Raw genomic sequence first — 17,428 nt, forward strand, 5'->3', positions numbered from 1 at the left:
CACTTAATCTCAGCCTAAACTCTCCATGATACACAATGATGTTATTTTGGCATTAGCCTGCCCAGGCATGATAGGGCAAGATGTTAAATCAGGCTGAGCATAATGCTGATGCAGGAATACCTTTGGGTTTTGGCCAAATCACTATATCTCGATAATTATAAGATTAAATACATTTTCTGTCTCCATATTTCTGGAAGCAGGTGCAAGAAGGATGCTGAAGTCTTTAACAAGTTCCCTATGGTGAATACAAACTTGAGCTTTCTTTAGCGGTGTGAAGGACTAAGAAAAACTCTTAAAGATGAGTATGTAATATGCCATTATCATACAACAGGGACTCTGTATGGATTCATACTTCTAAACATGGATTAAATAAATAATGTCTTCTGCTAATTCATACGTTTTCTTCATTTGGACTGTTTGAACTGGAAGGACCAATGGATGCCTTGAGATGGTTGTTCAGGTCCAAGTGTTACCCAAGATCAGATGTTCACATTAAAAACACTCCTGATTTTCATCTGATGGTTCGTTTCTTCATGAGTTTCACCAAGGCTGTTTTGGGAAAACCTTTTAACTTCTTAAAGTCTAAAAATGAAATAAGATTCTTATCCTCAATCTACGGAATAGGAGAAAGAAAAATAGGTGAAAATAGAAACAGATGAGTTCCCTGATGATTGTACTTATTTTGGATAATGAAACGTCTACAAGAAAACAACCAAGCTCAGAGAATACCAGGACCCCTTAGGTATATTTCTAGTCCATGGCTATAATCAATATTTGATTGGATTGAAATGTACTTATTGGATACTTAACTAAGTGAGTTTGTGTTTATGCAGATGAAAGTATATTTTGGACTCAGAACCCAAACGATTTGTATAAAACTTTAGACAGATTAAATGCTGCAATAAGAATTGCAGATCTAAAAAATGTGTATCTATGTATGTGCAATTGGTCCTCAATGTTTCGTGTTATACAGGTCCGTATAAACTGGTTTTTTCCCCCTAATGTTTCCATGGAAAACTAATACATTCAGCCATTAATGCAGAGCGCTGGAATTATCCTCACAATTAAAAGAAGTTTTTTGAGTATCTCAGAATAGGTTGCAAGAAATGTTTGTCCTCTTCCCATAAACCTGACCTTAACCTGCCCTCTCCTTTGAACTTACCCATTTTCTTCTGCAGAGGTGCAGAACACCCATAGCAGCAAAGAGGGCCTTCCTTCCAGAAGTATCTTCGCCTGTCTGGTTCAATAGCAGCAAAACAGCTTTCATCTGGATGATGGAAGGATCTAAAAGAAATTCAGAGATTAAGAGCTACCAATGAAATTTGCCATGTGGGATTCATTGAAATCTGTCAAAGGGAAGAAAAGAATTGGTATAAGACCCGGGCAGTCTTGGTGCTGAAATATTTTCCATGAAGCTTTATTTTATATACCACTTGAGAGATCGGGATCTTTCAAAACTTTATGATTGTATGAGAACAAACAGGTTAATTCTAAATCTTTGCTAAGTTATGATGTTTAAACTTTATTTGATGAAACAGAACATAATCTGTTGTTAATAATGTTGTTTGGGAATCAGTAAGTCATTGAGTTAGTTTGGAACATTATGCGAGCACCTAAAACCAATCAACCAACTGAGCCATAGACAACTATTAGTTACAAACAGCAGCATAATTTGCTTGAAATATTGAGACTTAGTAAACTGGGGTTCTTATAAACCATTACATCAAGTGTCCTTTCCCAGTTTCTTAGAATACTGCATGAAACTAGCCAGTGTGATTGATGGCTTCATGTATTGCTTAAGCCAAACTTTTTATGATTTATTCAATAAACTATGTTTAAATTCAACGTGATTTAGAGTTTTATGAACACAATTGGACTGATAAAGAGTTGAGGGGACATTCAAGAGAGCAGTAGAATGGATTCACAAAATATGAAACCTTAAAATTGGACTGCAATTGTTTTCTTTTTTATTTAGTCACTAAGTCATGCCCAACTCTTTGTCATCCCATGGCCTTCAGCATGCCAGTCTCTCCCCCCCCCCCCCGCCACTTCCTGGAATTTACCCAAATTCATGTTCATTGCATCCATGACACTATTTAACCATCTCATACAAAGGGATAGAATCAAGATCATATGAGGTGCCAATGCCACTTTATAATGCCTTGGTAAGACCACACTTGAAATATCACATTGTTTTGGTTGTCATGATATAAAAAAAGGTGTTGATACTCTAGGAAGAGTGCAGAGAAGAGCAACAAAGATGTTTAGGGGACTGGAGGTTAAGACATATAAAGAACGGTTGGTGGAATTGGGTATGTCTAGTTTAATGAAAAGGACTAAGGGTGACATGATAGCAATATTCCAATATTTAAGGGGTTGTCACAAAGGAGGGGTCAACCTGTTCTCCAAAGCACCTGAAGGCAGGAGAAGCAGCAATGAGTGGAAACTAATCCAGGTGAGAAGCAACCTAGAATTAAGGAAAAAATTCCTGAGAGTTAGAACAATTAATCAGTGGAACAACTTGCCTCCAGAAGTTGTTGATGCTCCATCACTGGGGTTTTTTAAGAAGTGACCAACCTTTACCTGAAATAGTTTCCTGCCTGAGCAGGGGTTGGACTAGAAGACCTCAAATGTCACTTTCAACTGTTATTCTGTTCTATTCTGTTGTTTTGTTGTATTCTATTCAATTCTATCCTATTATATTTTTTATTCTGCCCAAACTCATGTTCATTCCATCAATGACACTATCTAATTCTAACCACATCTCATCAGCTGCTGTCCCCTTCTCCTTTTGTCTTCCATCTTTCCCAGCAACGGAGTCTTCTCCGATGTGTCCTCTCTTCTCATTAAGTGGTCAAAATACTTGAGCTTTATTTCCATTTAGCCCTGGGGAGGGGGAACCCCACACATTATGGATAGTGAAGGACGTCTTGCCCAAAACAAACTGAACCCCATAACAGGTGAACCCCAAATTTTAGCCACCTTAAGCGCTTCTGTCAAACCAACCGACAGAATTTGAAAGGAAGAGAAAAGAGAGAGAAAACTGGAAAGGAGACTCAAAAACGAATCGAGGAAAGGTCGCCATTTAAAGATATTATTGACTCTTTTTGACTGGGACCAAGAGAGACCCGCGCGCGCCTGCGCATTGCAGTAGCGCTGCGCTCGCTCTCAAAAAAAGAGCGGCATTCTGAAGTCACGTGACCTCTCAAACTACCTTCCCCTCCGCCTCTTTAGCCGTTATTGTGACATTCCAAAGAAACGTTGGAAAGGGCAGAGCTAATAATTTACCTCCCGCCTATGAAGAACCCCTGAGGTAGAACGCCGTAGTCTTCTTTCTCGTAAAATCGCTTTATCGCTGAGAGGTTTCTGCCTCGAAGTCCTTGGGAGACTTGGTTTTGAAACCTGTACTAAAGATTGAAGCGCTTCCACTGTATTGAAGATACTAAGAAACAGTTTTTATTTGAGGAGCCAAAACTGGTCTGAGGTAATAAAGTATGGTGGCCCTGGTGAAAAGCTGTGGCAGAGCCAAATTGAGGTCCGGAAGGAAAGAATATTACACTAGCACTGATATTATCTAGTTTGAGTAATGAAATCTTTGCAAAAAAACCAAGCTCAGTGAGCACCAAGGATCTCTCAAGAAAATTAAAGAATATTGAAGAAAAACCTGATCCTAAATGGGAAAAAAATATTGTTAAATTCTTGAACGTTTTAGCTCAGAAAGTGCAAAATGGCAAAGGAAACCCTGAGCCTAAATGGCAAAAGATTAAGTTCTAGAAAAGTTTGCCTCAAAAAAATGTGAAATAGCAGAGAAGAGTGGTTCATCCAAACCTCTGAATGAAAGGAGCAAAAAGAGATGGCAGATTAAAATTGGAATGCCAATAGGAAGATTAATAAAAAGATGGCACTTAAAGGTCCATGAGGAGAATCATCTCTTTTGTGAGGGGATAGAGAACAAAGGATCCTTCCTCCTACAGTGTAAAATGCAGCCAAAAATGATAGAACATCAGGTCATGATGCAGGAGAAGGGGCGAAGGAAAGATAAAGTAAGTGCAAATTCCCTTCCAGACAGAGAAACTGTAGATTGGGGGGGGGGGGGGAGAGATTTGAATTATCTGGGGAGCATAATTGAAAGAAAAAAGATTTAGTTGCTATTGAATCTAAGATACAGGCAGTCCTCAACTTACAGCAGTTCATTTAGCCACCATTCAAAGTTATAATGGCCCGGAGAAAAGTGGCTTATTGCTGTTTTTTACAATTGCAACTGTTGTAGCATCCCCATGGTCACGGACCAAAATTCAGATGCTTGGCAACTGACTCAAACTGCCAAGTGTCTGAATTTGATCATGTGACCATGGGGATGCCTTGGTGGTCGTAAGTGTGAAAAATGGTCATAAGTCACTTAGTCCAGTGCGATTGTAACTTTAAATGGTCATTAAATGAACTGCTGTAAGTCAAGGACTATCTGTATACAGGCCTTCAATGGCTCATGCCCAAAGGTTGTTTCAAGCCCACACCCAGCCATGGAAGCTCCTTGGGGTGCTCTGGGCCAATACCTTTCTCTTAGCCAAGCCTACCTTTCAGGGTTATTATTATGAAGAGGCACCATTGAGTTCCTGGAATATAAATCTAATGAACACACATACAAATAGAGAAAGGCTGTTTTATTTCTTTGAATTTTCTTAGCTGATAGAAAACAATTCCGTTTTTGGAATGTGTCTTAGTTAACTTTTTAAATTAAGCAATCAAAGTTGCTATTTTTCAATTAAGGAAGCATAAAGTGATTCATTTTATGACAACTTCCCCAGAGTATTTTATTGGCAGTGCAACAATAAAAATTGTTGAAATGAATACAATAAAATTTGTGAAGGTAGAATGCAATGCTGCACTTAAGTTTAGATAGAAGTGGTTTAAATGCAAAAATGATGATTCAGATGGCTAGTTTATTAAGCGTGTATGAAATGTGCCTGCTTCTTGGTTTATGCTCTTGTTTGTGCAGTTGTTGAAATTCTAAGTGCCTTAATAAATGCTACTTTCAAAACACTCTGAAAGTTGTACAATCAAGTGGAAAAATACAGTAAGTACATGCAAACTGTACTAACTCAGCAAGCCATCAAATGTAGTTTAATTATTATTATACCTACCCGAACCATTCTAGGCTGAAGGCTGGCATTCTTAATGAACTTTTAAAAATTAGGCTAGGGAGATACAGGAAATGTTTCTGATTCTTTGCAATGTTAGGAATAGACAATCTAGATTGTGAAATCTTTTTTTTTAAGTAATCTTTTAGTACTTTGACTGGAATGGTTGTTGGTTGGGTTTTGGTTTTTTTCCCCCAGGGTGTCCTCCTTTCCAGAGGCATCCGCAAGGTCAACTTGGGAGGGGAAATGATAACACTGTATCACAATGCATCTCTTTTTTATCAGTGTGACATCACATACCAAAAAGAAGAGAATCAATTTTTTCAATTTTTTTGCCTATCTGTGGTATCCTAAGTCTTCTCCCAACAGCAGGGTTCAAAGGAATGTGACTTTTAAGTGTATGATTTAAAAAAAAAATAGCCAAAGTTCCCTAGAATAAACAGCCCTTGGACAAGTTTGATTACATACAATACTTAAAAGATCTAAATCTGTTCCATAACACTAAGAAACTACAGGAGTCCTCAACATACAAAAGTTCATTTAATGACCATTTGAAGTTATGACAGTATCAAAACAAGTGACTTATGATCATTTTTTACACTTACGACCATTAAAGCATCCCCATGGTCACGTGATTTATATTCAGATGCTTGACAACTGACTCACATTTATAATGTTTGCATATATGTATGTTACTAATCATTTTATAAAATACTTGGAAAAAGTAAAACTTTATTTCTATATTTTTCTCTGTGCAAAATAAAAACACAAAAGCATACATTTGTACCATATACTAATCACAACTTTTACTATGTTTATATCACATAAATTATTAACATTTAATACAATGCATTTTAAAAAAAAAGAGTGAAAATTTGAAACAAAAGTGGCATATTCAGTCCAAAGTCCTGCACTAGATGATAAAAGGCTTAGAGAAATATAGGGACCATTATGAAGCTGATCCAATTCAAGGTTTCAAACAAAAGATTTAATTTGTTATTTTCAAGGTAGGATTCCTCCATTATGATACGTTGCCTCTTAAAAATCAATGTATTAATTCCTAGACTGATAAGTAGGTGGGTACTATACTTCCCAAGATAGATGGAAACAACCTTTATTGTTGCTCAATTACTTACCATTCATTATGATGCAAAATACATCATTTCACCATAACAGTCCATCAATAAGCTCCTGCCTACTATATCTAATCTAGCCACCATGGTCATATAGTTGGGTACCTCATGGTTCTATCTTGGGCCAATACTCTTCGATATCTGCATAAATAAGCTAGAAGAGGGGGCAGAAGACAAACTTATCAAATTTGCATATGACATCAATCTGGGGGGAATTGCTAATATTTTAGAAGATCAACTCGAGCATTGGGCCCTATCCAATAAGGTGTAGTTCAGTGGTGAGAAAAGGTAAGGTCCTGCACTTGGGCAAGAAAAACCAAATGCATAGGTACAAAAATAGCTGGTACCTGGTTTCAACAGCAGTAACTGAAAGAGATCTAAGAGTGGACCACCACTTAAGTATGAGTCAGCCATGTCCAGCAGCTGCCAAAAAAGCCAGTGCAGTTCTTCGCTGCATCAACAGAGAGAATAATCAAAATCATATAAAGTGATAGTCACTTTATACTGCACTAGTGAGGCCACACCTAAAACACTGCTTCCAGTATTGTTCACCATGATACAAAAAAGGCAATGAGACCCTACAAATTATGCAAAGTAGAGCAAGATGATAAAGAGTCTGGAGGCTAATTTGTCATGAACAGTTTAGGAAGCTAGGTATGCTAATGAAGAGGACTAGGGGTAACATGACAGCTGACTTCTAGTACTTGAGGGGCTGTTACACAAAAGAGGGGAACTTATTCTCAACAGCACCAGAGAGCAGAACAAGAAGTAATCTTAAATGCAGATCCAATCTAGAAGTAAGGAGAAATTTTCTGACTGAGAACAATTAATCAAGTAGCTTGCCTCCCAGAATTGGGGGTGTTCTATCCCTGGAGTTTTTCAAATACATTCTGACAATCATTTGACTGGGATGATATAATGAAACTCTTTCCACACTCCATGCATTTGTATGTTTTCTCCCCAGTATGAATCCTTTCATGGGAATTAAAGGAACTCAAGCCACTGAAACTTTTTCCACATTCCAGACACTGATAAAGTTTTTCCTGAGTGGATCTGCTTATGGGAAATCAAACGGCTGCTCCATCTGAAATTCTTTCCATGCTCTAAGCATTCGTACAGTTTTTCCCCAAGTGGATCCTTTTATGGGAAGTAAGGTTGCTGCTCATACTGAAGCTCTTTCCACATTCCACACATTTATATGGTTTTTCTCCCGTATGGATCCTTTTATGAGAATTCAGCGAACTACTCTGACTGAAGTTCTTTCCACACTCTAAGCATTTGTACAGTTTTTCCCCTGAGTGGATCCTTTTATGTGAAGTAAGGTTGCTACTCATACTGAAGCTCTTTCCACATTCCACACATTTATATGGTTTTTCTCCCGTATGGATCCTTTTATGATAATTCAGCGAACTACTCTGACTGAAGTTCTTTCCACACTCTAAGCATTTGAACAATTTTTCCCCTGAGTGGATCCTTTTATGGGAAGTAAGAGAGCTGCTCATACTGAAGCTCTTTCCACATTCCACACATTTATATGGTTTTTCCCCTGTATGGATCCTTTTATGATAATTCAGCGAACTACTCTGACTAAAATTCTTTCCACACTCTAAGCATTTGTATGGTTTCTCTCCTGTGTGGATCCTTTTATGTGAAGTAAGAGCGCCACTCATGCTAAAGCTCTTCCCACATTCCATACATTTATACGGTTTTTCCCCTGAGTGGATTCTTTTATGGGAATTAAAGGAACTCAAGCCACTAAAGCTTTTCCCACATTCCAGACATTTATAGGGTTTCTCTCCTGTGTGGATCCTTTTATGAGAGGTAAGGTGATCACTCTTGCTGAAGTTCTTTCCACATTCCAGACATTTATATGGTTTCTCCCCTGAGTGGATCCTTTTATGAGAAGTAAAGGAACTCAGGCCCCTAAAGCTTTTTCCACATTCCAGACATTTATATGGTTTCTCCCCTGAGTGGATCCTTTTATGAGAAGTAAAGGAACTCAGGCCCCTAAAGCTTTTTCCACATTCCAGACATTTGTATGGTTTCTCCCCTGAGTGAGTCCTTTTGTGGGAAGTAATATCACTACTGGTACTGAAGCTCTTGCCACACTCCGTACATTTATAAGGCTTCTCCCCTGTGTGTTTTCTCATATGGCAAGTAAGATTATCACTCTTACGGAAGCTCCTTCCACACTGCTCACATTTATATGGTTTCTCTCCTGTGTGAATCCTTTTATGAGAAATAAGAGAACTGTTCATACTGAAGCATTTTCCACATTTCATACATTTATATGGTTTCTCCCCTGAGTGGATCCTTTTATGAGAAGTAAAGGAACTCAGGCCCCTAAAGCTTTTTCCACATTCCAGACATTTGTATGGTTTCTCCCCTGAGTGAGTCCTTTTGTGGGAAGTAATATCACTACTGGTACTGAAGCTCTTGCCACACTCCGTACATTTATAAGGCTTCTCCCCTGTGTGTTTTCTCATATGGCAAGTAAGATTATCACTCTTACGGAAGCTCCTTCCACACTGCTCACATTTATATGGTTTCTCTCCTGTGTGGATCCTTTTATGGGAAATAAATGAACTCAGTCCCTTGAAGCTTTTTCCACACTCCATACATTTATATGGTTTCTCCCCTGTGTGGATGTTTTTATGAGAAGTTAGGTAACTGCTTTTACTAAAGGTCTTTCCACAATCCAGGCATTTATACGGTTTTTCTCCCGTGTGAATCCTTTTATGAGACGTGAGGTTACTGCTCATACTGAAACTTTTTCCACAATCCAAGCATTTATACGGTTTCTCCCCCGTGTGGATCCTTTTATGGGAAATAAGTGAACTACTAGTACTAAAGCTCTTTCCACATTCCAGGCATGTGTATGGTTTCTCTCCAGTGTGGGTCCTCTTGTGGGATGTAAGATTACTGCTCATACTGAAGCTCTTTCCACAGTCCAGGCATTTATATGGTTTCTCTCCTGAGTGAATCCTTTTATGGGAACTAAATGAACTCAAACCACTAAAGCTTTTTCCACATTCCAAGCATTTATATGGTTTTTCTCCTGAATGGATCCTCTTATGTGACATAAGGCGACAATTCCACCCAAAGCTTTTTCCACACTCGGTGCATTTATAAGGTTTTTCTCCAATATGGATATTTTGATGTAATGTATGAGGAAAGCTCCAGTCGCAACTTTCCCCGTATTCTGTACATTCATAATGCTTCTCTTTATTTTGAGTTTTGCAATATTCACACAAATTTGATTTATCTCTGAATATTTTGCCACACCTTGTACAAGTTTTTTCTTTCTCATCTTGGGTCAGAAAGATATGGATTTCTGCACATTGAGAAGTAGGGGATTTCTCCACCCAACTGCTGAACTGGCTTTCTTCTTTCATTTCTGGTCCCTGCTGATTTCCAAATTTCTCTTCCTCAGTTTTTATTTTGGCTCTTCTGGAAATCTCCACAGCTTGTTTTTTATCATCCTCATTCTTCTGTCCATCACCTGTTTTGGATATAAAACAGAAACATTGTATTGGGTTAACTTAATACACATACTGAGGGTGCCATCGGATTTCAAATCCATTTAGATGCATCTTTTATTTTCCCGCTGTTCTTCCATTATTATGGACCATGTGGTAGAATCATGAATAAGACACTACTTTACTGGAATTTCCCTGCTTTTTGTCATCAGTTATCCAGAATGTGAACTTTTCTTTGGCATCTAGGTAGTTGATGTACAATATTCTATAGTGTTCTTGTCCCTTGTGAATTCAGTGTTAGCATGACACTTAGGAAAGCTATTATCACAGCTCTACAGCTCTTTATTAATCAATTCCATGGTAGTAATAGGCATTCTTGAAATTTGCCTTGATACAATAATGTACTACTAATAAAGGAGAATGTTTGTAGCTCGGGGTTGACATGAGGGGTCATTGGTGCTCTCTGAGCTTGCTTTTTTCTTGCAGACATCATGCAGGGAAAAAAGTTGTTCTTTGGTCCAAGTATGCAAGCTCAGAGAGCACCAAGGACCCCTCATGTCAACCCTGAGCTACAAATATTCTCCTTTATTAGTACCACATATGGGCAGCAAACACTTCAGACAACACGCAAATGGGAGCTTTTCTTCCTGCATGACATCTGCAAGAAAACAAGCAAGCTCAGAGAGCCCCAAGAACACAATGATGGACTGGATGAGGGAGAAGAAATCAAAGTTAAAGTAAGAGGAAGGTTCTGTTGATAAAGAAAAATCTGGATTTTAGAACTGAAGAGATCTGGGGAAAAGTTGCATTCTCTTTAAAAAAAGGAGCTACCTACCCAGCCTGGAAGCGCTCCTTCTTCCACATCTGTCTCTGGATCTGTAGGTAGCAGTGCAACCAAGAAAGTCTTATGGAAAATGGCAGGAGCATTTCGCTAAGTTGTCAAATGTTTTGAGAATTCAGCCAGAATCCAGCCTAATTTCTAGCAGTTTCATCCCTAGTAGTAGTGCTATTTTTCAAATCCCATCAGTTTAGAAATAAAAGAATAAAAGGAGCTCCCAAAGTAATATGCAAACCAATGGAGGCAACACTAGAAATCTAATGGGAGGGTGCTCTTTCCCTTTCTCTAAGGACACTATGCAGGTTTTAGCCCTCCCTGCCACAGGGAGGAACAATCAGTTAAAGATATTTTCTTCCACTGGAGAACAGAATAAATCAGCATTTGCTCTAAGAAGCAAATAAATTGGTTAGTTTGGATTTACTCTCCCCAGCTATCTGACCCTAGAACAGACAGGATCACTTACCCATGGAGGCTAGGTTCCCAGAAATTTCCATCATGATCTCTCTGTAAAGAGTTCTTTGGTCCAAGTCCAGCAGAGCCCACTCCTCCTTAGAGAAAAATACAGCTACCTCTTCAAAAGATATGGGATTCTGTAATAGAAAGGAAACATTCCCAATTAATGAACAGGTCCAGGAAGGATTTGCATGTATTCTTTTTAAAGAACAAACACTAGCAGCAGAGAGTTTGTTTTCTTGTTAATATGACCAGAAAGTACTGTTAAGTTCTCTGTCAGGTTTTTCAGGTCACACAGCCTGTTAGATGAAACAGGCTTGAGAGGAAACATTCTACTGTAAAAATTAGCTGCATCGATTTTTATTCATTCTTTGTATATCATGGTACCCCATCAAGTTCTCACAGTACTCTGGAAGGAAGAACTGTTTGGAAAACGCTGCTCTGTCTTACTGAATAAATGTTTCTGACTGCAGAATTCAGCAGCAAATCCAACATCTTATGGAAACAACTGGTGAGATAGGCCTTGGGCGCACCATTGATCATGGTTGGCATCCTTCCTGGAAAGTGGCTTACTCAACAAGGAGTTGGGAGATTCCTGTTTGATATTTCAAATATGCTGTCATTAGATCACTGGAGCTGCGCCTGTTCTAAAAAAATGGATTAAATTTGACAGTGGAAGAAATTCACTCTGGAAAAAAGGATTCAGATGGTTTTGGAGACAGTAGCATACATAGTGTTAGAATACAGAAGAAGGAAGGCATTCTTTTCCTACCTGAGTTTGAAGCTCAATAGCTGTTCCTGCTACACCATAAATCAGAGATGATTCTAAAGGTACCATCAATGTTGCTCTGTTATCTGACAATAAGATAAAACTTGAGGAAATACATATTTTAAAACTTAACAATACATTCTGGAGAATAGCAATAAATCTTAGCCACATACAGCAATGGAGTGCAACTAAATTTCCTAAAAGAAACTAGTTCAGAAAGTGCAAAGACCCAAAGAAACACAGCTTTACCTGCTGATATGCTCTGAGATGGAGTCTCCTGGCAGATCCTCCCAACAGGTTCCTTAAGGGGGCATGATGTATCCACCCATTTGGAGGGCTCCATGGCCATCTCCCTGTAAACCCCCTTAATCTGAAGCAGCAGCCAAGAGAGAGAGAAAAAGTGGAGAATGCATTACTATTGTTTATCCCCCAATTCCACTTTCCTTTAGAAAGACTAATTCTCACATGTCCTGAAAAATTGACAGATGGGAGACACCACACTAATCTTTCCAAAGTGGAAATCAAATTTTATCCATGGCAATAGCACCAGAAGGAAAACATTCATGAATTCAACAACACAGTTTTTCAGATCTTGACTCCGACTTTGCGACCTGCGGTGTGGGAGAGAGAGGGGATGGTTCCACACATGTAGTGAGCCCATGTGCTCACATGAGAAACTCCATTTGTGCTAGCAGTGGACAAATTGAGTTTCTTGAATGAGCAAGCACCTGCCACCTGCACAAATGGAGCTGCTTGCACATGCTTGCCTGCTGTTTGTGCAGGCTAGTTCCGAACGGGCTACAACTCAGTACTGGGCTGTAGCCTTGGGGGTTGGGGACCCCTAGGGTTGTTAACTTCTTACCTGCAATTCTCTCTGCTTTTTTTCCTCTGCCTGGCTCAGGAGAAAACCTTCCGTAAGGGCCACCGCCTGGGAACAAGTCTCTGCTCCACACTCCCGAACCCAGCTCTCAATTCCTGGGGGTAGGATGGCCAGGAACTGCTTAAGGACCATCAGGTCCAGCATCTGAGCTTTTGTGTGCTTCTCCGGTTTCAGCCATTGACAGTAAATGTGGTGAAGTTGGCTGCAAACGTCTCTGGGCCCCTCAGCTTGGTAGCAAAACTCTCTGAACTGGAGATGCTGTATCAGCCAACTGGTAGTTTCTTCTTCCAAGACTTTGTAATTGGTTCTTTCCCGGGATTTCCCATTAGTCCCAACCAGGACAATGTGGGACCTTTCTTCTTCTTCCCCTGCTTTGTTGTGTGACACCATTTTTCTCTGTGCTGAAATGCTACTCCAATGAAATCGAAGGCTCTGTTAGATTTAGAAAGCAATGGTCATTTCTGGGAGAAAGACTACAACTTGAATCACTTTAAATGATGGGCTGTCTCCTCTCCAGAGAACATGAAACTTTGCCTGTAGTGGAAGAAAGGTAATATGCTTCCATAAAGCTTAGTGGAGAAAAAAAATTAAGTCAGAAAAAAAAAGAAATATACAAGCATCCACTTAGAATAATACTACAGGGGAATACAGAATCAGGGATCAATTAACATTGGGGTGCAGCTCCCCTTCCTCTTGTTCTCAAAGAAATTTGTCTTCATGCAGGTAGTCCTCGACTTACAACAGTTTATTTAGTGACTGTTCAAAGTTACAACAGCATTGGAAAAAGTGGCTTGTGACCATTTTTCACACTTATCACCATTGCAGTATCCCCATGGTCTTGTGATAAAAAATCAGATGCTTAGAAACTGATTCATGTTTATGACTGTTGCGGTGGCCTGTAGTAAAGTGATCCTCTTTCATAACTTTCTTAACAAGCAAAGTCAATGGGAAAGCCAGATTCGCTGAACAATTGTGTCACTAACTTAATAACTGCAGTGATCCACTTTGGTGGTACCAAAGGTCATAAAATGGGGTAAAATTCACTTAACAAATGTTTCACTTAGTAACCAAAATTTGGGACTCAATTCTGGTCATAGGTTGAGAGCTACCTGTATTGAATAGAGTCACTGATCTTCAGGCTCTCTGGGATCCCTGCCACTCTCGAAGCTTCAGGCAATTGGAAGATTTCCCCAAGAGAAGATCCGCTGAATTTGCAAATATTTCACTCTTTAATCGAGAAGATGCTTTCCTGACTGAGCTCTCTCTGCACCTAATGTCAAAAACATCAGGTAGACCATAACGTACTACTAGATAAAGTAGAAGAATTGGGGTTAGACAGCATCACCACCAAATGGATTCGTAACTGGCTGACCAACCGCACTCAACGTGCAGTCCTCAACGGAGCTGCATCTACATGGAGGGAACTATGCAGTGGAGTATTCCAAGGCTCTGTTTTAGGCCTAGTACTCTTCAACATCTTCATCAATGATTTGGATGAGGGAATAAATGGGGAACTCATCAAATTTGGAGATAATACCAAGCTGGCAGGAATAGCCAACACTCCAGAAGACAGGCTTAAGATACAGAAGAAACTTGACAAACTTGAACATTGGGTACTATCTAATAAAATGAAATTCAATGGTGAAAAGAATAAGGTTCTACATTTAGGCAACAAAAAATGAAATGCACAGGTACAGTATAGGTAGTACCCTGCTCAATAGTAGTAACTAAGAGGGATCTTGGAGTCCTAGTGGACAACCATTTAAATATGAGCCAGCAGTGTGCAGCACTGTGCCAAAAAAGCCAACACAGTTCTAGGCTGCATAAACAGGGATAGAATCAAGATCACATGAAGTGTTAATACTACTTTATAATGCTTTGGTAAGGCCACACTTGGAATACTGCATTCAGTTTTGGTCACCACGATGTAGAAAAGATGTGGAGGACTCTAGAAAGAGTGCAGAGAAGAGCAACAAAGATGATTAGGGGACTAGAGACTAAAACATGAAGAACGGTTGCAGGAATGGTATGTCTAGTTTAATAGAAAGAAGGACGTGGGAATACATGATAGCAGTGTTCCAATATCTCAGGGGTTGCCACAAAGAAGAGGGAGTCAAACTATTCTCCAAGGCACCTGAGGGTAGAACAAGAAGCGATGGGTAGAAACTAATCAAGGAGTGAAGCAACTCACAACTGAGGATAAATTTCCTGACAGAACGGTTAATCAGTGGAACAGCTTGCCTCCAGAAGTTGTGAATGCCCCAACACTGGAAGTCTTTAAGAAGATGTTGGATAACCATTTGTCTGAAATGGTATAGGGTTTCCTGCCTAGGCAGGAGGTTGGACTAGAAGACCTCCAAGGTTCCTTCCAACTCTGCTGTTGTATTGTATCTTATCGTATTGTATTGTATCATCAAAAAAGCATAACAAAGAATGTTCTTACTGTGTCAACTCTGAAAGCTCAAGACTTCCCAAGAACTGCTGATACAGTTCTACAAATGAATTATTGAGTCTGTCATTTGCACTGTATGGTTTGGCACAGCAACCAAACAAGACAGACACAGACTTCAACAGATAATTAGTACTGCAGAAAAAAATAATTGCAACCAGCCTGCCTCCCACTGAGGACCTGTATACTGCATGAGCCAGAAAGAGGGCTGTGAAAATATCTACAGATCCCTTACATCCTGGACATAAACTGTTTCAGCTTCTTCCCTCAAGACGATGGAGATTGCAGGTCAAAACAACCAGACACAAAGACAGTTTCCCCCCAATTCCATCACTCTGCTAAACAGCTAATTCCCACAACACTGTTTGATGCCCTAGGATGTCAAACCAGCTATTATCCTTCTCATCTTTTCTATTACTTATTTCCTTAGCTCTTTAGGAGATTATAATTATCTTGTTTGAATTTTATGATTTATGTTGTTTGTCTTTATTTGGTATCCCATTGTGATTTATGTTTTTTGCTTATTTAGTATCCTATGACTATCATGAAGTGTTATAGCTTATGATTTACGATGATTGTATCTTCTGATGATCATCATGATTTATCACTTATTGCTTTTATGTATGCTGAGAGCTTATGGGCCAGAGACAAATTCTTTGTATGTCCAATCACACTTGACCAATAAAAAATTCTATTTAGAACAGATTCTTTGAGTAGGAGCACCAGCAAGTTCTCCAGCACCTAGAGAGGAAACAGAAAAGGAGGAGCAGTCCCAGGCTGGCTCAGAAGCTGGAAAAGAACCAACTTTTTAAAGAGGCAACTGGACTTTCTGGTTTTTCTTTGAAGATGTTTTGCTTCTCATCCAAGACGCTTCTTCAGCTGACAAAAGAAACATCTCCAAAGAAAAACCAGAAAGTCCAATTGCCTCTTGAATAAGCACCTTTGGGACAACCATGACCTGGATGATCCCCAAGGAGCCGAGTAGGGAAGGGGTTCGTAAACCTCACAGGTTTGTCTGGACTGTGCCCATGGTTCACAATTGCACAGGAATTGCTGGGAAAGAATCCTGCGGAGCAGAGCCAAACCAAGTTCCACTTCACCATTTTGCTCTCCTGCATCTCCTCGCCCCACATGCCAACCACCATTGCCTGTTGATGTTTATAGAATAGAATAGAATACTTTATTGGCCAAGTGTGATTGGACACACAAGGAATTTGTCTTTGGTGCATATGCTCTCAGTGTACATATGGAGAATAAAATACATTCATCAAGAATCATACGATATAACACTTCATGAAAGTCATAGGTTACTAATCTATCAAATTGTATTAGGAAACAAATAAAAACAATATAAATTGAAAGATGCAAGCAACATGGTTATAGTAATAAGTTGAAAGAGATAGATACTAGTTAAGGAGGAGAATAATAGTAATACAGTCTTAGCAAATTGTTTGACAGTGTTTGACAGCAGCAGCAGTGGCCTCTCCCCGTCCCCCCCTTCCACAGCCGTATCGTAAGTCTGCAGGAAATGGCTTTCCATCTTAAAAAAACACCTGCAAGGAAAGACCAAAGGAATGGAGCAAACCTTAAATGGGAGTGCAAGTTCCACGCTTCCTCCCCTCCAATTTGGAAGAAGAATCTTGAAGACGGTTCGGGCTTCTCGCAGCCAATGAAGACGCCACCGGGGCTTGCTAAGCAGGGGAAACGCAGCCTTCCACCCGGGCTCCCCTTTCCGTGAAGACTACCGCCACCGTAGCCTTGTTTCCTGGTTCAAGGCGAGAGTGCTTGTCCCTTTAAGGATTCGACTCCTGCAAGATGCAAACGATCTTTCGAGTATTTTCAGCCGAAGCAGCTAATTAAGGTGTTCGCAAAGACGCGCCATCTGGCGGATCCTGCAGGCGATGTCCAAAGGAGGGACTGGTGAAAGGGGAGGGTGGATTGAAGGAAGGAAAGCTGCAGATGCTGAGCGATGACAGGAGGCGAGAGGTGGGACAGACGTTTCAATCGGAACAGAGCTGGAATGTACCTAGTAGGTCTTCTAGTCCAACCCCCTTATCAAGTTGAAGAACCTATTCCATTTTCAGACAGTCTTTTCTTTAAAACCTCCAGTGATAAACGTCTTCAAAGAAAAACCAGTTGCCTCTTGAAAAAAGCACCTTTGGGACAACCATGACCTGGGTTGACAGAATCTCCAACCTCCAGTGATGAAGCACCTACAACTTCTGAAGGCAACTTCTGAAGATGTTCAAGGGATGCCTTAAGCAGCTTTCCTAGTCCATGGTGGATTTT

At 39.8% G+C, this 17,428-nt stretch overlaps 1 protein-coding gene across 1 annotated transcript in view; it reads right to left on the reverse strand.

The window, feature by feature from the left end:
* Positions 1 to 5,166: 5,166 nt before the first annotated feature.
* Positions 5,167 to 17,428, reverse strand: part of LOC106549518 (uncharacterized) — a 33,656-nt gene continuing 21,394 nt past the window's right edge. The window contains 7 exon segments of the mRNA XM_087707951.1: positions 5,167 to 7,312; positions 7,314 to 7,401; positions 7,404 to 9,773; positions 11,052 to 11,178; positions 11,814 to 11,896; positions 12,060 to 12,180; positions 12,673 to 13,122. Of these exon segments, the coding sequence (XP_087564077.1) occupies positions 7,135 to 7,312; positions 7,314 to 7,401; positions 7,404 to 9,773; positions 11,052 to 11,178; positions 11,814 to 11,896; positions 12,060 to 12,180; positions 12,673 to 13,122 (3,417 nt within the window). The 3' untranslated portion in view covers positions 5,167 to 7,134.

This window comes from Thamnophis sirtalis, unplaced genomic scaffold (genome assembly GCF_051295495.1).
Source record: "Thamnophis sirtalis isolate CommonGarterSnake01/CBP01778 unplaced genomic scaffold, rThaSir2_p1.2 scaffold_3, whole genome shotgun sequence".
NCBI lineage: Eukaryota > Metazoa > Chordata > Lepidosauria > Squamata > Natricidae > Thamnophis > Thamnophis sirtalis.